We start from the raw sequence: 24528 nt of genomic DNA on the forward strand, positions 1-24528 counted from the left end.
CTTCTGAAGAGTGTCCATGATGCACAACTGAACACGTGAACAGCTCCAGGTTTTGGAGGGCCTTTGGCCAAGACACCTCCCATGGACCCTTCCCTCGGCGAGTCTACCTCACAATCCCATTTTCACCAGCAGCTGTTGCTCCTCTGCCTCTTCCTCATTGTTGCTACCGCTTACTGACAGGCCGTGGCCTCTCCTCCTCCTCCTTCTCACCACCACCATTGTCTGGGCCAGAGCGAGAGGCGGGGTAACAAGCAGGTTGCAATGGGGGAGAGGAGGAGCAACTCCAGGGGGCTCTTGTCAGCGGGCCCCTGCTGGGGTGTGGGCCCTGGGCAGGTGCCCAAGCATGCCAGCTCTTGGTGCCGGCCCGGATCGCTACCACTTGCTTGCTTGGCAGGCAGAGAGCCAGGGGGCAAGGAGGCCGCGGCATCTCCTGCTCCTCCTCCTCGCCACCACCAGAGTGAGAGGCAAGTGAACAAGCAGGTTGCCACGATGAAGAGAAGGTGCAGTTCCAGGGGGCTTTTCTCAGTGGGCCCCCGCTGAGGTGTGCTCCCTCGGCAGGCGCCCCGCCATACCTACCCGTGGCACCGGCCCTGCACATGAACAGACATTTCTATTACCGCTGGAGCAAACTTTCTGAAACCTTAAAGTTCAGCCCACATTGGGGCAGGGCAGGGGTAACAAAAGGGTGTGTGAAAGTGGTACACCTCTGTCTCGCGTCAAGGGAACAGAAATATATTTTGAGGTGCAGGGTGAAGAAAACCTGCCGGCAGCTCCTCCATGGCTGTCAAGCACCTGAAATTATGATGCATTGTGGTGCATCACGGTTCCAAGGGACATTCTGGGGGGAAACACAGCCCTCACTCCAAATTTGCTCCTGAAAGTGGGGGCAGGGATTTTCTTTCACCCCATGTTTTTATATGCACATGTGTTTATCCATTCCCATCACAATAACACACGTAACTATGGCTTAGTTCTCTCTGCACCCGCGTTGCACCAAACGGCAATAATACCCTGCATGTAGAAATCTAGCCTGTCAAAGAGAACCCTTCTCCCTGAGATGCTAACTTTCTATGCAGCAGGGAGTGCTTGCCCATCAGCTTTTGTGGACGAGTTTCCCGAAGCTGGCTTTGACATGAAGAAAACTAAAATAAATAAATAAATCAGGTGACAGAACAAGAGATGTTTTGGATATGGCTAGCAACTGTCCTTTTTGCCTGCTTGCTCCTACAGGGTTAGCCAGCTGCTTTTTCCAGATTTCAGCCAAGAAAAGCCAAGATTTCAACACCAGCCTCTGCTACCTGCTATTGCATCGTCGTGTTATACTACCACCACCGGTGATGGGTCACTTCTTTGAGCACGTCTTAAGGCCCCGAAGAGCACGTAAGTGCTTGCAGCCATGTCGTGACCTCACCTCCTTGCTTATCAGATGGTGCGCTTTTGACCCTTTGCCTGTTGTTTCCCACGTGTCTTTCTGCCGTGGCCGTCCCCCTGCGGGTCTCACCTTCGGCGTTGTAGTATGGGTACCAACAGAAGCCTAAGCGTAGGGCAGCTGCTTTCTCAGTGGCATCCAGAGGTCTTAAATCCATCCATCCTATAAGCCAGAGTAACCTGATAAGAACCGGGGTGGGTGTTCTGATAGGGCAGAATGAGGTTGTGGCTTAGTGGTAGAGCCCCTGTTTTGCATGCAGCAGGTCCCAGGTTCGATCTCTGGCATCTCCAGGTAGGGCTGGAAAAATTCCTGCCTGAAACCCTGGAGACCCGTTGCTGCCAGTCAGTGTTGACAATACTGGGCTAGATGGACCCAGGGTCTGACTCAGCATAAGGCAGCTTCCTACATTCCCAACGGAGGAACATGTTTTCATCCTGGGATAAAGTTGTCTCTGAGTTGCAGGTGAGAGGGGTACATTTCTTCTTTCTTATTCTCCATGCCCTCCCAACAAGGGACTCCAGAATTTTATTCTAAAATGATCCCAGGAAGGTGACATTCAGGTGCCTTAGGAAGAAAAGCTGAACGATCGGGGCATTTTCTTGAATCATAGGGAGAAGGACCATGGGTGTGGATGGTGGGAGAATGACAAAAAATTATTCTTCTTTAAAAAGTACTACAGGAGTGGTTAAGAGCTGTGAATGAGGAAGGCTTCAGTTCACATTCTGTTTCTTCTGTAACTCACCAGATACCATTAGGCCAACTAACAAAAACGAAAATGGGAGCAAGCCGAAATGAACTTTGATTTATGGAGGATTTCGGTGAGCTCCAAAAGCCCTGGTTTTCCCATCCCTATGGCCAATGGCTATGCTAGCTGGAAAAGATGGGAATTGCAGTCCAACACATCTGGAGGGCAGCAGGTTTGGGAACATTGTTTGAGTAGATATTAGGGGGGATGTTATTTTTAGGAATTTGACATGATTTCCCCCTGAACTGTTGGGCATCCATTGAACAGAAAGGTGGGATCTAGATGTTTTTAGTAAATAAATACAAATGGAGGTGAATCCATTGGGTTTGGGGGCTGACAGGATGGGGGTTTTGAGATAAGGCATGAAACCTAATGTAACTCTGATTCTTGCCCAAGTCTTTAAAAAACTGAACAGATGAAGGGTTCCGTCCCGCAAATGGCACCCAGCTCATCTCATGATTTAATCAAGGCTCTTGAGCTAAATGTCCTCTAGCCAGGAGAGTCTCTTTCTCTCCCCCTCTCCCTGCTTGAAGCTCATTAGTACTTTTGACAGCCTCTCACCACTTAATTAAGAAACACTATCTGCGTCCAAGAGCAAGGCCGTGCCTTTTAACAAGGGCTGATTGACAGAAAGCGAGTAGGATGTTGATGATGATTTGAGAGAGAGAGAGAGAGAGAGAAAATACCTCCTCTTCTCATTTTTTAAAACCCACTCAGGAATTCCCCCCCTCGAATTGCAAGCGGATTTGCCATCCAGCTGTCCCTTTACATGGGTGCAATTCCCACAGGGGTGGACACATTAATGCTCCCTGTCCCCACAGGAGCCCATGGGGCAGAACACACATAAGGTTTTGAAGAAACAAAGGCTGTCGCTTGCTTTGTTTCTTTTCTAACACTTTGTAGACAGCCAAATTTAGCCTTCTGGGATTCCCCAAAAGACCACACCCCTTTCACAGGCCCCACCCCCTTCCCCCAGCCACTGATCTTTTGATGGGTACCCAGCTTTTCAAACCCCGCCCCCTCAGTTCTGTAAGGCTGAAGTGCCTCTCCTCAGACTGAATTACTGGCAGTGAGAGCTTTAAGCTAAAATATGCTGGCATTTTTGGCTCCTCCCTTTTGGCTTTGGCCCCACCCACCACTGGAATGCGGCCCCCGAGAGCTTTTCTGAAATGGAATTTGGCCCTCAGCTAGAAGAGGTTCTGCATTCCTGGTCTAAACAACTCGGGGAGCAAATACCTGAAGAACCATCCCCTCCCATGCTATTCTGCCCAAGCACTAAGCACTACAGATGAGGTCCTTCTCCGAATACCATCTGTGGGAGACATGCACTGTGCATTTATGAAGGAGGGGGCCTTCACTGTGGTGCCGTCCCCTGACTTTGGAATGCAACCCCCACACACAACGGAGACTAGGAGAGACAATTCGGGCAGACTTTGTTTTCTTTTCGGTGCCGAATTAAAACTGTTTCGTTTTGCCCAGGCATTTTAACATTTTCAGAATGCTACCATTTAAAATTTAAGGCTGAACTTAGCACGAATCTGAAATCGGTTGTAGTGTTTCCACTGGGCTTGCTCGTTGGAGAGATTTTTTTTATAATTTACCCTTTAATGTGCAATGGGATGGTTTTTATATTGGATTTGTTTGCTTTAATGTTGTGTACACCACCCTGGGGTCCCTTGTGGAGGAAGGGTGGTTTAGAAAGTTTAGAAATAAGTAATTAATAAATAATTTTTAACATGACCCTTCCACCCTCACAACAACCCTGAAGGGTAGGTCAGGCTGAGAGAGAACAATTGATGTGAATCTCATCCAATGAGCTTCATGGGCTGAACTGGGATTTGACGTCTAAGTCTAGTGCTATAACCATTGCACGGCCCTTCCCCCAAAGAGCTCAGTCTGGTTCAGATGTGATTGGTTCCCCTCTGTATTACCCTCACAATGACCCTTTAAGGTAGGCTAGACTCAGAAAGAAAGAGGGGGAGAGAGAGAGGGAGAGAGAGAGGTTCAAGATTACCAAGCTAAGCTACATGGCTGAGTGGGGACTGAACCCAGGTCTCTAAAATGTGCAGACCACCCACTTCACCACACCAGCCAAAAGGTAATCTTGAAATACACTCCCTGGTGACATCTTTGGGAGAGGGTTGCATGCCGCTGCCACCCTCCATTTCCAGCCTTTCTCTGGGATTGTTGCAAACCAGGCTGGATCAGCACAGGGCATAGAGGGCCCCATTTCAGACACAACCCGTCCCCGCCCCCCCCCGGTTCTCTGTGAGGGTGCTGGGTGAACCTGAGAAGCATGCTGGTCTTCGGAGCGTCAAGAGGGGTGGGACGCTGAAAAGCTTCTTCTTGCAGACCTTTTGTCCCCGGGGAGTCGGTGTTGAAGCTGTTTCCCGCTCTGAAGCCATCTCCTCTAGAAGCAGACTCACATGCAGATCATAATGGAGTGGCTGTGATGTCATGCTTGCCAGCCGTCTCCAGAATTCTTCTCTGAGAGCCATGGGCAGAGCATCCTGGGTTCAAACCTTCACATCTCCAGTTCAGGATCAAGAAGTCATGCGGGTGACCTTTCTCTGACTGAGACTCTGGAGAGATCCTGCCAGTCAGAGTAGAAAATATAGGGAGAGAGAGAGAGAGAGAAATAGACGGATCTGCTCTAAGGCATGTTCACTCCGTATGTTTTCTTGTTCCTTCCCCAGAGCTTACAAGTAGGGAATCTACTGAATTTTGTAATTAGTCAGCTTGTCGGTCAAAACTCATCCCTTCGTAATGCTCACCTTTGTAGCGAGCCTGGCTCAATGTATTACGAATTCACCATTCAATTTGGAACTGTTTGTGAACTTCGAAGCACACGCAGAAACACAGGCCACAACAGGGCCGGCCCTACCATTAGGCAGGGTGAAGGAATTGCCTCAGGCGACAGATGCTGGGAGGTGGCAGCAAGGTGGCGGAGAAGAGAGCTCTGTGCCTCACGACCTGCCCTAGGCTCCTCAAGCTAGCCAGCATTGAAGTTGTATTGCTGTGTGACAAATTAACGTAGAAGAAGTCACAGATTAAGGAAAACCATGAAGGTGGCTTTTGGTTGGATACTTCTTCAGGGTTGGATACTTCTTCCCTTTTCTTTGACACGGTTCCTACTTCACACAAGCAGTTTAAGACACTTCTACACGAGATGGTCTGGATTCCGAATTGGAAGTTAAACAGTTGTACTAGCAAACCTATTTCTTTCACTTTCTGCCACATTCGCTTTTTTAAAATCTCAGCTTCTATTTCTCCCAGATATGAAGGACTTCACAAATCCTTATTAAATCCTTATTAAAAGAGAACTGAAACGAAATTCTCGCCCATCCATAATTCTGACCCATCAGTCATTTCGGCTAGCTTCAGATCTTTTGTTAAAGCCCGATGCATTTTACAAATCGAGCCGCCACAGTCAGAAATAAGCACTGCTGAGTTCAATGGAGATTGCTCCCAGGTATCTATGGACAGGACGGTGGTCATGTATGTCGATTTGAATAAATTGGGTATTACGTTACATATTTTTTCTGTCCCTGAAACTGCCCCCCAATCCTACTTTTGATCAATTCTACTCAAAAGAGTATTACCAAAAAAGAAAAAAGGTGAGGGGAAAGCCTTAGCAAGCCTTGGGGTTCAGAAAGATTAAACAACTCAGAATTCTCCTTCTTGCCAGTGATTTATGTTCAAGGTGCCGCTTGAAATCTTTCCAGAGCTGCTGTCTTCACAAGCATAAATCTGTCTGCCGATGTGACTTGGGAGACCAAAAGGCCAGCTTAAAACGACTGGGGCGAATGAATTGAAAGGGGGTGAAAGTGATGTCTTGACATCTGAGGTAGAAGGAAACAAACAAACCCACTGGCAATTTGTCACCCCTGAGCAAAATCTCAGTTTGCTTCGAGGTGCAACCCATCCCTGGGTGTGTCATCAGATGAAGCTTGTGTGCATACAGCTAGGTCTTTCAGACAATATCATGCTCTCGCGAGCTGTTCCTTCCATTTGATAAAGCCCTTTAACTCCGCACTGGAAACAAAAACACACACGAGGTCACATTGAGGAGACCCAAATGTGCTTTGGAACCACCACTGTTAATGTCACTGTCACAAATGGTGCAATGGTGCGACTGAGAGGAAACATGGTGATGTTTCTAAAATTACTCATGGTGTGGAGAGCGATGGGGGAGAGAAAGAGGGAAAGAGAGAAAGAAAGAGAGAAAGATCTCTCTGTCATGCAATGCTGGCCCTTGGTGTTCATTCGTTTCATGTATCGTTTATTACATTTCTGCAATCATGTTACCCAGCAATATCAATGGGCCATGGATTCAGGACAGATAAGAAAAAGTCCTCCTTCACACAACAAATAAATTAATTAATGGAACACACTACCATGAGCTTATCGCAGGGAATTTACAGCCATAAATGGCGTATTGTACTTACTTTAACAGTGAAGCACTGACTTTGACCTAAGTGCAGCTGTGAACAGATGCGGTTTAAGTCAAAGTCAGTGCTTTGTGGCTGCAAATGGCATACAATATGACATTCACAGCTGTATTTCCCCCGTGATAGGCTAATGGCAGCTGCTGTTAGTGTGTCACATCTTAGAGGGAGCCGGAGAGCCACTTCTCCAACTCAGGCAGATGCCGCTGGGCTCCGGAGCATTCCGCAGGGCCCTGAGTGGCCCACATTGCCCCTACACGGACCTCCAGCCCCGGACTGGACAGTGGGGGGTTCGTATATCCTGAGTGGCTGCTAGTAATGATGGTCATTTAAAACCTGCATGTTCAGAGGTAGCACTGGTTTCTGGGGAGAGGGATATTGCCATCAAACTCTGGTCATGGGCTTGAGGCTTGTCATTGGCCACTGTGTGAAACAAGAAGCTGCATCACATGGCCTTTGCTGATGTGAGCCAGCCCTGGGGCTCTTCTCATCTTCTCTGTGCTATCCATGGGCGGATTTGTACGTCAGGTTTTATAAATGTGCACCTGCTGTGTCAATGTTTTTGCAAATGCAGGTGTCAGACTGGGATAGGCCTGGTTGGCCTGTGCACTTAAAAGCACACAAAAAGCTTAGAGATGACCTGAAAACAAAAGAGGACACATATAGGAAGTGGAAAGAAGGCCAAGTAACAAAGGAAGAGTACAGGCAGGTAGCACAGAATTGCAGGGATGGCGTCAGGAAGGCTAAAGCTGAGAACAAGCTGAGGTTAGCGAGGGAGGCTAAAAGCAACAAAAAGGCTTTCTTCAGCTACGTGCATAGTAAAAGGCAGAGGAAAGAAATGGTGGTTCAGCTATTAAATAAGGATGGCAAAGTGATAACAGATGACAAAGAAAAGGCAGAGGTGCTCAATTCCTACTTTGGCTCAGTCTTCTCCCAAAAGAGGGTCTATGACCACCTGGCAAAGGCAAAGTACAGGCTAAAGGGGCAGGATTGCAGCTTGAGATCGATAGGCATATGGTCAAGGAACACCTAATGACTTTGAATGAGTTCAAATCTCCAGGGCCAGATGAACTGCATCCTAGAGTAATAAAGGAACTGGCAGAAGAGCTCTCAGAACCGCTGTCTATTCTCTTTGAGAAATCATGGAGGACGGGGGAAGTGCCAGATGACTGAAGGAGGGCTAATGTTGTCCCTACCTTCAAAAAGGGTAAAAAGGAGGAACCTGGGAACTACAGACCAGTCAGTCTGACATCAATCCCTGGGAAAATTCTGGAGCAGATGATAAAGCAATCCATCTGGAAGCACCTTGACAACAATGCCGTGATTACTCAAAGCCAACATGGATTTGTCAAAAACAAGTCCTGCCAGACAAATCTGATCTCATTTTTTGATCAAGTCACCTCCCTTGTGGACCGTGGGAATGCTGTGGACATCATATACCTCAACTTCAGCAAAGCTTTCGACAAAGTGCCCCATGATATCCTGATGAGCAAACTAGCTCAAAGTGGGCTAGATGAAACAACGATCCGGTGGATCCACAGTTGGCTACAGAATCGGACTTAATGAGTGGTTATCAATGGGACCTTCTCAAACTGGGGAGAGGTAACAAGTGGGGTATCGCAGGGCTCAGTCCTGGGCCCAGTGCTCTTCCATGTTTTTATTAATGACTTGGAGGAGGAGGTGCAGGGAATGCTGATCAGATTTGCAGATGACACAAAATTGGGTGGGACAGCTAATACTTTGGAAGACAGAAACAAAATTCAAAGTGATCTGGATAGACTAGAGTGCTGGGCAGAAAACACCAGAATGACATTTAATAGGGATAAATGCCAAGTTCTGCATCTAGGAAAAAGAAACCAAATGCACAGGTACAAGATGGGGGATACATGGCTCAACAACACTACAAGCGAGAAGGATCTTGGAATTGTTGTCTATCACAAGCTGAATATGAGCCAACATTGTGATGTGGCTGCAAAAAAAGCCAATGCTATTTTGGGCTGCATTAATAGAAGCATAGCTTCCAAATTGCGTGAAGTACTAGTTCCCCTCTACTCAGCACTGGTTAGGCCTCATCTGGAGTACTGTGTCCAGTTCTGGGCACTACACTTTAAGAAGGATGCAAACAAGCTCGAGCGGGTTCAGAGGAGGGCAACAAAGATTATCAGGGGACTGGAAAAAAAGCCCTGTGAGGAGAGAGTGAAAGAACTGGGCATATTTAGCCTTGATAAGAGAAGACTTTGGGGAGATATGATAGCGCTCTTCAAGTACTTGAAAGGCTGTCGCAGAGAGGAAGGACGGGATCTCTTCTTGGTCATCCCAGAGTGCAGGACATGGAATCATGGGCTCAAGTGACAGGAAGCCAGATTCTGGCTGAACATCAGGAAAAACTTCCTGACTGTCAGAGCAATACGACAATGGAACCCATTAGCTAGGGAGGCGGTGGGCTCTCCCACACTGGAGGCAGTTAAGACGAGGCTGGACAGCCATCTGTCGGGGATGCTCTGACTTGGATTCCTGCATTGAGCAGGGGGTTGGACTCGATGGCCTTGTAGGCCCCTTCCAACCCTACTATTCTATGATTCTATGAAATGTCTGAATGGCCACTATGAGCAGATTTTTGAAAAGGGTTCCTCTTTGCTGCTTTTCTCACACACACCCAGGGACCTCCCTCCCATAAGGCAGGGTGGGACCCTTGCCTCAGATGGTGGACTGCACAGAACTCCCCCATGCCATGAGGGCCACCCACTGCTGCCTGCCTGCCACTGTCAGCCAGGCCCAATGCCTCACTCTGAAGAAGGACCCCCCGAGAGAAGCATTGGGTGGGCGGGTGCTCCAGAGAGCCCCACTGGCTGCTGTCCTGCTGTGGCAAATGCCACAGAAAAGCAGCCAGCAGGACTCTCCAGGGAGTCTGCCAGGCCCAAATGCCTCACTCTGAAGGGCTACCTCCCTAGAGTGAGGTAGGCGGCCTCTGCCATGACAGCACAGACCATCTCCAGGGCCACTTCCATGGCCCTCTCACCCACAATGCCTCACTCTGGGAAAGGACCCTTCAGAGAGGTCCTTCCCCAGAGATGTCCTTCTCCTGAGATGGGTCCTTCAAGGCACTGAGGAGAGGAGAGACAGCGGAGGTGGCAGCAGCAGCGTGTCTTTCCACCTCAGGTGGTGGGACATCCTTGCAGCACCGCTCTGAACATGTCTTCCTTTCCGCTGCCGCTTTCTCCCTCCTGGGGGCTGCTCAGAAAGCCAAGCTTTTTAAAAAACACTTTATCCGAAAACACCGGCTGGAGGAACACACACACACACACGCACACACACACACACACAGTTTGCTGTTGGAGGCCATGATATGGGGAGGCTCTCCCGCTGAGTCGAAACACATCCCCATCCCTGCCTAATATGGGGAGGACCCATCATTACAAACCCCAGGAGAAGATGAAAGAGGACCGTTCCCCCAGGGCTCTTCCCTTTAAAGATTAAAAAGATGAACTTCCATGCTCACCTGTGTATTTTTGACACACATTATTAAACGTGAGCTTCCAACCCTACTGATCCCGATGCTCTGTAGATGTTCTTCACCTCTCTCGGTGGCTAATTAGTACTACAATCCTCCCCGCCACACACACCGCATATTCAAAGTACGAATCTGGGTTTTCAGATCCAGCATGCATTGCTGTGGCTTTTTAAAAAGTCTTCCACTGAGCAGGGGAAAGTAAAGCATTGAGCTTGGGTGCTGCTGGACCAGAGGTGCTGAACCTCTGGCCTGTGAGACAAATCCGACCCTCCTGCAGTTCTAATCCAGCCCTCTGAGGGTCCCAGAAGGCCACAACCCCTTCCCCATATCAGCTTCGCCCCACCGCCATCATTTCGTGGTTTCCCAGTGTTTGCATATTTCACCCCTTCTAAGAGGTTGAAATGCAAATGCCTCGCTTAGTTACTGGCAGTAAGCTGAAATAGGCTGGCGTGTTTTGCTCCACCCCTTTTGGCTTTGGCCCCACCCACCACTGGAATGCACCCCCCCCCCCCGAGTGCTTCTCTGACACAGAATTTGGCCTTGAGGCTGAAAGAGGTTCTGCACTCCTGTGTTGGACTGGGAACTTTTTGTTATAGGGCAGCATATAAACACCATACATGGATCAATAAGAAATAAGCTGGATGTTTCGTCCAGCGCTAGGAACCTCCTGTTTTTGAGAAATCAAACCAGCTTTCTACCCGATCTTTCATTCTGCATCCTATTCCTAACCTGGAGGCATGACGCTTTGCACGATTACTTGGGGGAAAGCCTTGTGGGATGTGCCGCTGAGGAAATGCATTTAATACACAGGGCACCATGAGGACTAGAAGCATCCTCCTTTGGAGAATGAAAAGCAAGACGGCCACGTGTATTGAATGCGCAGTCATATTTACGGGCCAGTGCGTTGACTCAATATAAGGCTGGTGGCCATAGCTCAGTGTCACCTGCTTTGCATGCAGAGGGTTCCTGGTTTAATCCCCGACCCCGGCATGATCCCTGGCATGTCCATTTAAAAGGACCTCTCCTTGAGATGCTGGATAGCCTCTGCAAGCCAAGCTAGACAGTGCAATGGCCAAGCTCAGCTTAGTATAAGGCAGCTTTGAATGTTCATTTTCCCCCAATTCAATTTCAACATATTTCCAGGTGCTATTTCTTTATTCTAATGTCATTGGGTTTCCTTCTCCCCTTTCCTCATCCCCAATCAGCTTTTGCAATCAACCAATATCCATTTTATTATTACCAGGGCTGTAATAGGACAATTAACAACCAATATTACTCCTGCCAGGACAAATAAACTATCAGATTTATTTTCTTCACATTTCTTTTTGTATTTTTATAGCACGCCAATATTTGTGGCTTCCTCCCCCCCCCCCGCCCGCCTCCAACTAAACTGGCCTATTAATGAAGCGATCGTCTTTGCCTCCAGTCAAATTGCCTGCTAATGAGACCGAGTTTTTATATTTCCTTCTGTATTTCCAATTTGCTCTTTTATAAGTCTCACTTGGACAATTTTAGTTTTATGAAGTTCTTGGCAGGAAGGGAAACAGGGCCTTTGGTTTCATTCACTGCCGAGCCAGAGTATATTGTGTATCTTGGAATGGGTCTGCTTCAGATGGAATGACTGAGACTAGGCCTAGCAATGAGACAGCCCCCCAGACTGAGACAGCCCCCCAGCAATGGCCGCTTCTCCGCCATCTTGTCTTCCAGTAACTGAAGGGGGGGTTGTACAGTTGGATGCACCGTGAGAGCCAGGGAAGTTTTCACACATCGAGGCTCTGTGTGGTATTATCCTCCCCACCCGTTCCTCCCTGGTGTTCTCGCTCCTGTTCCTTCAGCACCAGCACTCTGTCCCTGAATTAGCACACAGCACTACATTTGTGGGGCAGAGTTAGTGCTGCACAAAAACCTCCTTCTTTCGCAGCTCCATTAGCAGCAAATGAAAAGCATGCGGGACAAGATTTCATATATTTTTGGATCGACAGGAGTGAAAATTTGGTTGTGGGGAGAAGTGGATTTTGTACATGGTTCTCCACGTTCTCCCCGGGCTGCTGTCCGCCATATTTCTTTGTGGGGCATTCTGGGAGGAAGAGGGGTAGGTGGAGAGTCATGAGTTCTGCACCCACACCTGAAAATCACACTCTGCACCCCAAAATGTGAAGGAGGGGAGGCAGTTTCTCGCCCTCTCCCCCAAATATTTGAGCCTAACATTTTGCCCCAGCACCAGGCAGAATTAGTCCCTTGCTCTGCATCCTTGAAGCCATCTGGGTTGGGCAGATGCCAGGTTGCAAAGGCCCATGGGAAGGGTGCACAGAGCTGATGACATCACCATTCAGACTCCTCAAAAGTCCGAAAGAGCAAGAGAAAAATTGCACTGCTTCCTATCTTCCCAGAAACCTAGCACAAAGTAAGGATACCATACCATGTCTCCCTAACACAAAGGTGCAAAAAGCGCATCACGTGGGCCATAGGCAGCCCTACAAGCCAGGTGCCCCTGCCCGCCTCTGACCCTCAGGGAGAAAAAGGGGGGGGAGGTTAAAAAAAAAAAAGCCCTCTAGGAACAGGCTCTATGGTTCCTGTCACAGCAGCCTTGTTCCTAGTGCCTGAAGGCTCCTGCCTGTTTTCTAGGATGCTCTAGTAGTGGGACTTCTATGGCAGGAACTCCCCCCCATCCAGCCTCCTGGATCCTGTCCGCCAAGCCATGGGGTGCTGACAGACCCAGCCACTGAGGACCAGGCTTGGAGCAGTGCTGAGGACTTGTCCTGTCTCTGCCTGCTGTCAAGGAAGCCCTTGACAACCAGCGGGGTCAGGACGGGCCTCGGGACCCCAAGGGCTCTAGCCCTCTCCTCCTCGGGACCTCGTTCCTACCCCACCCATGTCATCCATATATATCATCCATCACCCAGAAGGTACATTATCCAGACCGCAGCTTCTCCCATTGAATCTGGGGTGCAGTAGCCCTCAACAGTACATCTGGGAGGTGCTCCTGGTTGGGGTGAGGGGAGGGGAGGGGAGGGGAGGGGAGGGGAAGGGAAGGGCGCTTACAGGAGATTGTGAACAACACTTCCAGTCCTCGTAACTGGATGCATCCAGCAGGGCCTGCTTTCTGCTCAGCCAGGGGCCAGCTGCTCTGCTTCCTTCCCTCCCGCTTCAACCAAAACAGAAATGCAGCAGCCTTGCAATGCAGGCACAGCTCACCGTGTTCAGGTCCAGCTGTACCCATGTGGGCACACCACAGGTCCTTGGGGAAGGAAATGTCAAAACTGGGGTGGGGGGACATATCTGACAGACGGTGGACATAGCGGGGACGGCTGACCCTGGCTGGAATCAAGATTTCTTTGTTGCTAACCTTTAGGAAGCGAAGCTGTGGGATTCCCCTGTACCTACTGAGGAGGGATGGCGCCGTTTACCTCCTTGTGTTCCAAGCTTGCCTTTCTTTTTCCATTTGCCAGCGCCACCCGCTACGGCCCCCTTAGAGTTTATCTTCGAGCAGGAATGGGACTTTCTGGGCAGGTTGGTGACGGAGTCCTGAATGAGCTCGGGTTGTGCCACATCGGCTTTGGCGTCTTGGCCATGAGCCATCCCTCGTAGCTCCGTGGGACCCCCCTCACAGCCTTTCTCCTGGACCTGGTTCCACTCCAGCAAGGTATCACTACATCTCAGGCCAGCGGTCTCCAGTGGGGTGTTTTCTGGAGACTGGTTCTGGCCAGCCTCTACCACTGGGTCTCCTTTGACTGCATCTGTTTTAGGGACCCCTGAGCCCGTCCTGGAGAAGCCCTGGAGATGCAAGGCCTCTGTCTGCTTGCTACTGCTCAGTTCGCAGCTGCTGAGAGACTCCATTACGGGCTCCAACCTGAGCGCCATCTCTCCATTTCCAAGTCCCAACTGCAGTGTGCAGCCTTGGGCGGCTCCATCCTCCTCGGCAGGCTCGCCTCGCTCACTCGGAGGGCGGAAGATAGATTTCTTTCCAGGAAGTTCCCTTGATGACGCCCATTTGTGTTCCGGACAGTGGCTGTGAAGACAATCAAAGATGGCCCCCCAAGTTAATTCATGAGCTGTCAGACGTGGCTCCTTCAGGACTCCTCTAGTCAATGTTTTGAGCATCTCTGAGGGGAACAGAGAGGAATGACACACACAGCCCTCTTTGAGAGAGCCAGGGTAGTGCATAGGGGTGTACGAACCCCACTCACCTGAGTTGGCTGGGGGGTCCACAGGGAGGGGAGGCGATCCATTCCTCCCCCCGGAATCCTCCCCGGCCAGCTCTGCTCCGTGGTAAAAAGATTTACGTAGCCCATCACGGCAAAGAGCAGGAACACAAATGGTGTCTGCTACACTGGACGCCATTTGTGTCCACAGACCGGTAGCGGATGCCAGCGGAGTGAGCTGACAGACCCGGACCCGGACCCAGCTGGCGGCAGGTAGGATCCGGCCGGCATGAACTTCATGGGATGGCGGAGGTGAGTGGTCCGTTTTGCCACGGACTCCAGGGGGGCAGATTCTTTAGAATCCGGCCTCACTGGAGTCCATGGCGGAATTCTGCGCCATCCCTACTGGTGCAGTGGCGAGAGTGTTGGGCTGGGAGTTGGGAGATCAGAATTCTAGTCCCCATGAAGCTGCCTGGGTGACTTCGAGCCTGTCACTGACTCTCAGCCTAACCTACTTCACAGGGTTGTTGTCAGGATAAAATGGGGAGGAGGAGTACTATGTAAGCTGCCTTGGGCTCCTTGGAGGAAAAGGCAGGAAATAAATTTAACAAACAAACAAACTAACAACCCTCTTTAAAATTGTCATTTTCCATTGGCCCTCCAACAGTTGTCTGTTGGTGTGGATTCCGCTTCCTGGTCCCAGCCAACATACCCATACCACTGAGCTTGTACTGTCAACATTACACATTATTGTTCAGCTTTTTACACATTTGAGCCTTTTAACTTGTTCAACTGGTGTTGAGCTTTCAGCACATTTCATTGGTAAATTCATCAGCTGACGTTTTCAGGGCCGGTGTCCACGGTCAGCATAGCCGGGCACCTCCCAAGGCCCACACCCCTGCAGAGGGCTCCACTACTTATCCTTGGAGGATTACACAAATCTGGAGGGCACCAGATTGGGGCAGGCTGGTCTAAGTCCCTTCTTAAGCTAGTGGTCATCATCACTGCATCTGGTGGTGGTGAGTTCCACAGTTTAACTATGTGCCCTGTGAAGAAGGGCTTCCATTTTTCTGTCCTGACTCTCCCACCACTCCATTTCATTGGATGACCCCACATGCTAGTATTATGAGACAGGGAGAAAAGCGCCTCTCTTTTTTTACTTTCTCCAAACCATGCATCATTTTATAAACCTCTTATCACAGGGGTGGGGAACCTTTTTCAACCAGACGGCCGATTTCCAATTTGGGAAGGGTCTTCCACATTTCAGAGGTGTGTGGGGACAAGGACAGATGTAATTCTCACCAATGTGGACATTTTCCCAGCCAGCACACAAGGCAAAGCTCAACTCCAAGAAAGTCTACTCAGTAGCTAGGCACCCAGTACCCAGTGCAACAGTCTTCATGCCTGATAAACCAAGAGCTACTCAGGGTATTTAAAGTGAATTGCCTTTAAATAACCTGTTATCTCCAATCTCTGATCAGAGATAACACTAGAAGAAGCTTTCAGGCCAAATGGGGAACTCTTAGGGGTTGCACCTGGCCCATGGTCCATAAATTCTCCATCCTGGCTCTTTCATGTCCTCCCTTACTTGCCTTTCCCCTCCTAAACTAAAAAGACAAGGAGGATCAGGGTTCGAATCCCCACTCAGTCACTTAGCCCACTGGATGATCTCTTGGGAAAACAGCTGTCCATCAGGCTTCAAGGGGTTGGACTCGATGGCCTTGTAGGCCCCTTCCAACCCTACTATTCTACTATTCTATGATTCTAAGGGACAGGGCCCATCACTATCTGTCAGGCTTCTCAGGCTTGTTGGGAGAATAATATGGGATAATCTCCACGTATACTAGAGCCTCGTGTGGCGCAGAGTGGTAGGCGGCAGTATTGCAACCGAAACTCTCCCCATGACCTGAGTTCGATCCCAGAGGAAGCCGGGTCTCAGGTAGCCGGCTCAGGTCGACTCAGCCCTCCATCCTTCCGAGGTCGGTAAAATGAGGACCCAGCTTGCTGGGGGAAAGGTGGTCATGACTGGGGAAGGCACTGGCAAACCACCCCGCTACAGTCTGCCATGAAAAATGCCAGCGCAAGCGGCGTCCCTCTAGGAGTCAGCAATGACTCAGTGCTTGCACAGGAGAAACGTTTCCTTTCCTTTTCCATGTATACCAGGTGCCCTGAACTCTCTCGGACAGATGGACAAATCTGTCAATTTCAGTTTCTCTCCATTTCTCATTTTCCCAATCTTATGTTTGGTTTATCCAAACGTTAAGCATTTTTTAAAAGTTTGCTTGAAAATTTGCCTTCATTTTAACGCACATTTCTCCTAATATATGCATTTTATACACAATTTTGTCTATTAGCCATTTTGTTTTGCGAGTGGTTTTCCTAATAGAATGCATTGTACATGACACGATATTTTCCCTAATAGACACATTTTCGTGTGCACCTTTCGCTAATGTTTATGCGCGTGTTTCGACAGGCGAACGCCATTGCAAAATCAGGAGAAGTGCACATTTCAAAGGATACCTGAGTTGCCGTTCAGCCATTGGTTCAAAAGTGTGAAATCAGGTAAGAACGCGCTGAAATGTGAACCAAACACATTTCTTGCCTCTCTCTGCTCCCTCGGATGCAGGTCGAGACACCACCTGTGATCTCTGTCCTGTTTTTTGTTTTTTTAAAAGGCCCAACCCTGAAGAGAAAGCAAAGTAACAGAGAGTCTAACCTTATCTCCGCACGCCCTAAATGTTTTAATAAAGCTTTGGTGGGTTTGGGTTCCAGACGGGCCATAAGGAAGGTCTAAAGCGCACCGAACATCACGTCCCCATGCAGACCTGGGCTGCTCCTTCAGCGCCTCAGTGTGCTTTGCTTTGCGCTCGCTCAGCAACACAGGAGAGTCTCCAGCGGCCTCAGCGCTCCGGGCATCCAGGAACTGGAGATGGCTTTTCCCTGGCAAGCTCAGAGAAGGCCCTCAGCTCTATCAACAAGAGCCAGTCTCCTAGCAACCCACTGCTTAGAAACCGTTGCCACAGTTGTGAAGGACTTCCTGCCTTAATGGGCAGGCCTGGCTTCTGCCCAGGGACACATGTGTGGGTTGTGAGAGCGAGTGTGTCCGTGTGTCATCATCAGAGCCACCTTCAGGTTCGAGGGGGGCCCAGACAAAGTGTGCTCTGGTGACCCCCCTCCATGGCCTGCAGAAGCGCTGGGCGGCTGAAGGCCGCTGCTTCAACTTCCCACAATGCCCCAGTGCCATGCTCACCAGAGGCATCATGGGAAATCAAAATGGCAGCTTGACCCTGCTGCCATGTGCTGCTCGGCTTGAATGCCAGCATGGTTGCTCCAGCCCAGGGGCGCAGAGCCTCTTTCAGCCCCAGGGCCAAATTCCATTTTGGAGAAGCTCTCGGGGGCCGCATTCTGGTGGGGCCAAAGGCAAAAGGGCGGGGCCAAAGGCAAACTTTAAAAAAACAAGCATATTTTAGCGGGAAGTTCTTACTGCCAGGGAGTCAGTTTTAGGAGAGGCATTTCAACATTTTAGCCTATGGGGGAAACTGCACAAAACCAGGAAAGCACCAAATGACTGGGGGGTTGGGGGAAGGGGCGGGGCCAGGAGAAGGGGCGGGGCCCTCTGGGCAACCCTGGAGGTCCAGGTTGGGAATTCAGGTGGGCCACATTTGGCCCACAGGCTCATCATCCCCGCCAAGCCCTGACATGCTGGAAGGGTCTGCTGGTGCTGTCGAACTTGCCCTGCACTGTCCCGATCCATGGCCGCAGGGGGGAGTTCACACCCCAGAATTTGGGAAGTGTCCCTGGCACCATTGCATGTGGACTCCACAAATCCACTGGTGAGGAGTAGAAATGAGTAAGACTCGTATCCGCCACAGAACTGGGGCAACCTCAGCATCTCAGATGTCATCTAAAAGCCCTACATGCAGCCCACAGGCAATTATGTCTAGCCCCATGGTGGCCCTATGCAATTAAAACCCAGATATGACCGATGTTTTCCATTCCTAAAGTTATAAGAAATAGAAACACAGGGTTGGATCCAGATTTAGGTGTGTGTAACTGGGCTGGCAGAAGCAGACTTCCCTGACCCCCTCCACCCCACGGCTGTCCCTCCAGGCCCCTGAAAATGCTACACAGAGGGTGAGGGGACCCTGGTGAATGCTTAGGCTGTGGTGTGTGTGGGATCCCTAAACACCAGGCACAGGCACCTTGCATGAGCTAAGCCCTTCTGTCCATGGACAGCCCAGCTCTGGGTCCCTCCTTTGAGTCCTCCCTCAATCTGAGCTACAAAGGATGGTCTCAGGCCTTTCAGTGGTTCCCCCACCCCACCCGTCATCCAAAGTTGTTCAGTGCCTTTCGAAAAACACTTGCCTGATGCCTGTTTTATTATCTTTTTGGCACAAGGCAAAGAGGGTTTTAAAAATAAATAAATTCCTGGGTCTTTTAAAATCTGTTTGTAAATTGGCTCAGAGTTTTAATGTCTTAATCTGCCCATTTGCAGTGGTGTCATGACGATGCATTTTAGCTCCCATGAAGACAATTTTGCAGTTCTTCTTGTTTTGATTTTATGATTATGGCTGAATCTCTGTTTTAATCTCAGTTCGGTTATTTGTGGCTGCGTTTTATAGCGTGTTGTTCTCTGATCTACATTTTTATTGGCATTTTTTTGTAGTTTTACATTATTCAGAATGGTGCATCACCCTGAGAATTTCTGTTATAGGGTGACCAATAAATGTAGATAGATAGATGATAGATAGATAGATAGATAGATAGACAGACAGATAAATAGATGATAGATATAGATAGATAACTGAAGGAGAGATCAATGGATAGATCAATAGATGATGGATAGATAGATAGATAGATAGATAGATGGATGGATGGATGGATAGATGGATAGATGGATAGATGGATAGATTGATGATAGATATAGATAGATAACTGAAAGGGAGAGAGACAGACAGAGAGAGAGAGAGAGAGAGAGTGAGAGAGAGAGAGAGAGAGAGGTTAGAGAGATAGAAAGATAGAAAGATAGATAGACAGAAGATAGATAGATGATAGATAGATGATATATAGAGAGAGAAAGAGAGAGAGAGAGAGAGAGAGAGATGAGACAGAGACAAAGAGATCAGTAAATCTGGTCTTGTGTTGCTGTTATTTTTAATGGAACCAATATCTTTGGAATCTTGGATTAAAGTATCATAGCATTGGAAGGGACCTCAAAGAGTGTCTAATCCAACTTCCTACCAATACAAGAAATCCACTACAATGACATCAGTTCCTTGTTTCCATGTTTTCTATAAAGCAGAGGTGTTGAGCCTCGTTCAGCCCCAGGGCCAAATTCAATTTCAGAGAAGCTGTGGGGGGATGCATTCCAGGGCTAGGTGGGGCCAAAGCCAAATGGGGTGATGCCAGAGGCAAAAGGGGTGGGGCCAAAAATACTCCAAACAGCCAAAATACCAGCCTATTTTAGCTTGAAGCTCTCACCGCCAGTACCTGCGCCTTAGGAGAGGCATTTCAACCTTTTAGAATTGGGGAGGGGACTATGGAAAAGCCAGGGGAGCCACCAATGAGCGGTGGCTGTGGCAAAGGGGTGGGGCCAGGGAAAGGGGTGTGGTCATCTGGGGAACCCTGCAAGGCCAAATTGGAACCCCAGGTGAACCTGTTTTGGCCCACGGCCCTGAGGTTCAACACCCCTGGTACACAGGATTGCACATGCTCAGTTTGCCACACTGTCCCATTCCGTTGCGTGCGTCTCCTCCCATCCCATGTTCCTGACCCATCTGAGTGTGTTGAAAACAACAACCCCACAAGCAATCTTCATGTGACCGCATCGACAGCTGAAGCAGGGTTCCTTTTGTGCAAAGTTTGACCCGATGGTCATAGCAGCACAGCGCATTGGTCCAGTGAATGGATCTTGGTGCAATTGTGCACACGGTCACATTAAGACGGTGCTTTGGCAGTGGTCTGTCAATGCAGGGGAGCAGGGGAAGAGATAAATGAACTGAATAAACTGGAAGTGATGGCCATCTTGACAGGCTCTTATTCCAGAAATCAGTCTAGAAATGCCCCCAGTTCAACTGAAATTCAGGGGATGCGGACCACAGAGCACAGTGGACAGGGGCAAGACCCTGCTGTAGCTCAAAGGTAAGGATGCTGTACAGTTTCATTGGGTCTGCATCTTTACGCTAATATGCCAATTGGAACACAGTCATCCATTGGATTGCAAACATGGTGTGATGCATTTCTTGGCTCGAGACTCGCATACAAAAATGCACAGATTTGGGACCGTGAGCGGGGTCTTGCCAGGCCGTGCGCCAGTGGGAGCAACCGGTTGTGCAGCAAGGATTTTGCAGTTCTATGAGCAACATGAAATGAACAGAAACCCTCATGTCCAGAATGGAAATGAGGGTTTCTTTCACACAAGGGAGCACTGCTGACCTGTCCTGACCCAGAAACAAGCCTTTCCGCTCATTTCTAGGGCTATTTTTAACACTGCGAAATCGCCGTTGCACAAACTCTTGCCATCCTGACTCAAATGCATTGCAGAATACTGTGTGTGATCCAGCCAAAACAGAGGCTAGAATTTCTGCTCTCAGGCAAGAGATGGGCTCCCATCTGAGGCAGCGCTGCTCTTCAGCGGTGCGTTTTTTCAGGTCCGCCGGCCTTCCTGAATGGCTGGGCTGCAACCGAATTTTCAGATCCTATTTTTTTACCTCTTCGGTGAGCGGCAGCAGCTTAAGCTGCAGCTCAGGCAGTGGGCTTTGAAATTGTAATGACACCTTTGATTTCCAATCTGCAGATGAAGGCCGGGATGTTGGAGGCGATGAATGGAGGGTGTGTGTGTGTGTGTGTGTGAGGGGGGGGGGGCAGAAAAGATCAAGTCGCAGGAAACCATGGTGAGCACTGGCCATTTCCAGAGGGAAAAAGATTATATGGCACCCGGCGCCAGTGGGCTGACAACAATGGCTTGGGGGGGCGGCGGCGGAGGAGGAAGAGGAGGAGGAAGGCAAAGAAACAACAACATCTTGGAGAAAAAGAAACTTGGATCCATGTAGGTGACCAAAACAACGCTGAGCGGCTCTTTTCAAATTAGCTGAGCCGAGACAACCTCGGCATTTTTTCAAAGGTTCAGCAGAAAAGTGCACTCCGCAAACTAAATGTGCATGACGGTGGTACGATGAGTGGTCAGCTGAATCTAAAGGAGCCGCATGTTGAGGACTAGAACCTTAAAATGTCCCAGAGCTGATCCAAAGGATGCTGCTTTTTGTGTATAAAAGCTGGGGACAGATTTTGCCTCTCCTTCCTCGGCGTTCCTTTTATTGGTCACACTACATTGTGACGCAACCAAAGAACTGGCCTGCAGACAATAGGCTGCCAAAATGTCCCTCATTAGGGAAGGAGGAGTGACCTCACTATTGTAATCTGTCCAATAGATGGGTGCCCTGCCCCTTCATTTGCATAACCCCATCCCGGGTTCTGCTTATCGGTCACATTTTAGGCAAGTTCTCACTGAGACTGTAAACCTGGTTATGGGCTGTACCACTGCAGACTTTGTTTGGGTGTTGGGGAGCTCACATGAATAAATGTTCTTCCTCTGGGGAAAAGTCCTTGCATACAAATGGCTAGCATGCCCCAGAGAATGGTGGGTGGATGCTTCTCCCTGACATGCCAGTTTTCTATGTGCAGGGATTTCTTTCCCCAGAGGAGGAGCATTTAACCATGTGATTCCCCCGCCTGGATTCTGAAGCGGTGCAGCCCACAGGCAGGACTGTGATGCTTCCATGAGAATTCTGCTTTTGTGATGCACATGGATGGCGAGGACGAGCTGTTGCTGTTTGCAATGCAATGCCTTTCGCTTCTCTGCTTTGTGTCTATTTCTCATCCGGGATTTCTCTATTTCTCTTTTTGTCTATTTCTCATCACAGGTTTGGATGTCAGAGAATTCCACCACGGATCTCAGTGAGGCTGAATGCCAGTGCATTCGGCCCCCCAAAATCCATGGCGGAACGAAGCCCCCTGCCCCACCACCCCGCGAAAGGCACGCGAAACGGAGCACTTACCTGGTGCCGTTCGCGCTGCTTTGTGAATGGCGGCCATGTCTGCGGCCGCCATTCGCTTCCCCATTTAGGCCGTGATAGGCGACGTAAATACTTACGTAGCCTATCACGGCTAACGCAGGGACACCATTTGCGTCCCTGCGGAGGCCGTGACAGGCTACGTAAATATTTACGTAGCCTATCGCAGCAAAAAAAGGGAACGCAAATGGCGGCCGCTGTAGCCGCCGCCATTTGCGTCCGCAGGCTCCACACGCCTGCGAATGCACCCGGCCGGCGGCTCCGCGGAGTTGCCATGGAGCGGAGCCAGCCGCCGGGTTAGGATTTCGGGGGGAGGTGTGGAGCGCCTCCCCCCCACCGCGAATCACCCCTGCGAAAAGGTGACTTTTGTACATCCCTAGTTTGAACAGCACCTGGAAAGTAATCTGGACCAGAATCAGGCGCTGGCTTCATGGGGCATCTGGTGGGGCCCATGTCTTAGTCAGGGGCCTGCTGCCAATTCCGGGAACAAGCAGAATGGGCTGTAAGTAACCTCAAAGTAACACTGGGCCAACATCCTGAAAATCTTCACCCCCCCTGCCAAAGGGGTGGGTGGGATTTTTTGCTCTGTTGTGGGTTTGCCTGCATGTGTGTGTGAATTCCGTAGGACACGTCTGGGTTTGGAGGCCTCCCTTGCTGTAATGAGAGGTACCAAGGGATCCTTCCATCCCACTTTCTGCTGCTTAACCCCCCACACACACACCTCATTCCTTCTGCCTTTCGTGGCCAGCGAGGCTCTCCATCCTGCATCCTGCATTTCCTGACAGGCGGGCCTCGGGTCACAGAGTTTGTTCCCAGGCGTTCATCCAGCCCAGCCCCCAGGAAATGAAGGCTGCAACACGGAGGGCCTACTCAACGTCAACCTCTACAAGCAGAGGCGGGGGGTCTTTTCTGAAACGGTAAATACAGGCTTGTGTGGAGGAGCCTCTGCCCACCTCAAAGGCAAGCCAACTCCCAGCCCCCCCCCGCAATAAATTTGAACTCCACCCCCGCATTCACAACTTTAGGTAATTCCTCTTTTTCCCCACCCTGCAATTGCCCGATTTGCACTGAGCTGACATGTGTGCCTCACATGTTGTTCTCTCCCTCTGGCACAAGCGTGCACATCTCTGTCCTGGGGTCCAAATCTGCCCTCTGGCAGCCACCGTTAGTCCATCGCATCTTACAGGGAGCCAGAGAGCTGCTCCATCAACTCTGGCAGACGCAGCAGGGCTCCTGAGGACTGTGGGGCGCAAGTGGCCCAAACTGCCCCCCAGCGGATCCCCCTCCCCTCCCCTGGACTGGGGGGGGTTCATACATCCCTACTACAGATGTGTTGGGTGACAACTCGCAGCATCCTGGAAGTTGTAGTCCAACACATCTGGAGGGTCCCAGGTTGAGGAAGGCTCCCACAGGAGGACTGAAGGACCATCCCGTCTTCACCGACGCTTGCCTGATACAGATGCCTTGCAGCCACGTCTCGATGGACTTGAAGTGGTACTCCATGCCTCCATAGGAACTGGAGATGAACTTGTAGGAATCAAAGACCTGCAACTGGCCCCGCTTCCACCGGGCCCCAAGGCTGTGCTCTCCGTCTCCTAGCCAGATCTCCACATGGACAATGTCATGGGGTTGCCTTTTTCCTGCAAGGAGGGGGAAGCGATGGCAACTGGAGGAGATGAGCTTGGAAACCAGCAGATTTAGGGACATCTAGCGAGGGCCAGTCGAAGAGGAGACCTAACACATTGATTAGCCACAGTGGTGGCACCAGATCATCTCAGCCTGAGGTCTTCCCAGCACCTGCTATCCAATATCTTTTTAGGGTGCAGTCCTATGCATGTTTAGATGGGAAAAAGTCCTACACCTCCCAGCCTTCCCCAGCTGCCTACCAGTGCTGGGAGTTGTGAGGTCCCCCTCCCCATCTAAACATGTATAGGATTGCGCCTGTAGCTGGAGATGCTGAGGATTGAACCTGGAACCTTTGGCATGCAAAGCAGGTGCTCTACCACTGAGCTACAGCCCCTCTCCTAATAAACTAGGAATCTGTCTTATACCAGATGGAACTACTGGACCATCTAGTCCAGTATTGTGTACTCCAGTTGGCAGCCTCTCTCCAGGGTCTCAGGTAGAGAAGGGTCTTTCCCTCCCCTGCTACCTGATCCTTGTATGTGGAGATGCCGGGGA

General features: G+C 50.0%; 1 protein-coding gene across 2 annotated transcripts in view; it reads right to left on the reverse strand.

Annotated features, from left to right (window-relative positions):
• The window catches only part of TTLL10 (tubulin tyrosine ligase like 10), a 122537-nt gene that overhangs the window by 41398 nt on the left and 56611 nt on the right, over positions 1–24528 (reverse strand). For both annotated transcript variants that reach the window (XM_084821902.1, XM_084821901.1), the window contains exons 4-5: positions 23798–23987; positions 13541–14142 (exon numbers count right to left, since the gene is read on the reverse strand). In XM_084821902.1, the coding sequence (XP_084678028.1) occupies positions 13541–14142; positions 23798–23987 (792 nt within the window). The remainder of the gene's footprint in view (positions 1–13540; positions 14143–23797; positions 23988–24528) is intronic.

Source organism: Heloderma suspectum, chromosome 15, assembly GCF_057233095.1.
Source record: "Heloderma suspectum isolate Gila_16-S chromosome 15, 16-S_ref, whole genome shotgun sequence".
Classification (NCBI taxonomy): Eukaryota; Metazoa; Chordata; class Lepidosauria; order Squamata; family Helodermatidae; genus Heloderma; species Heloderma suspectum.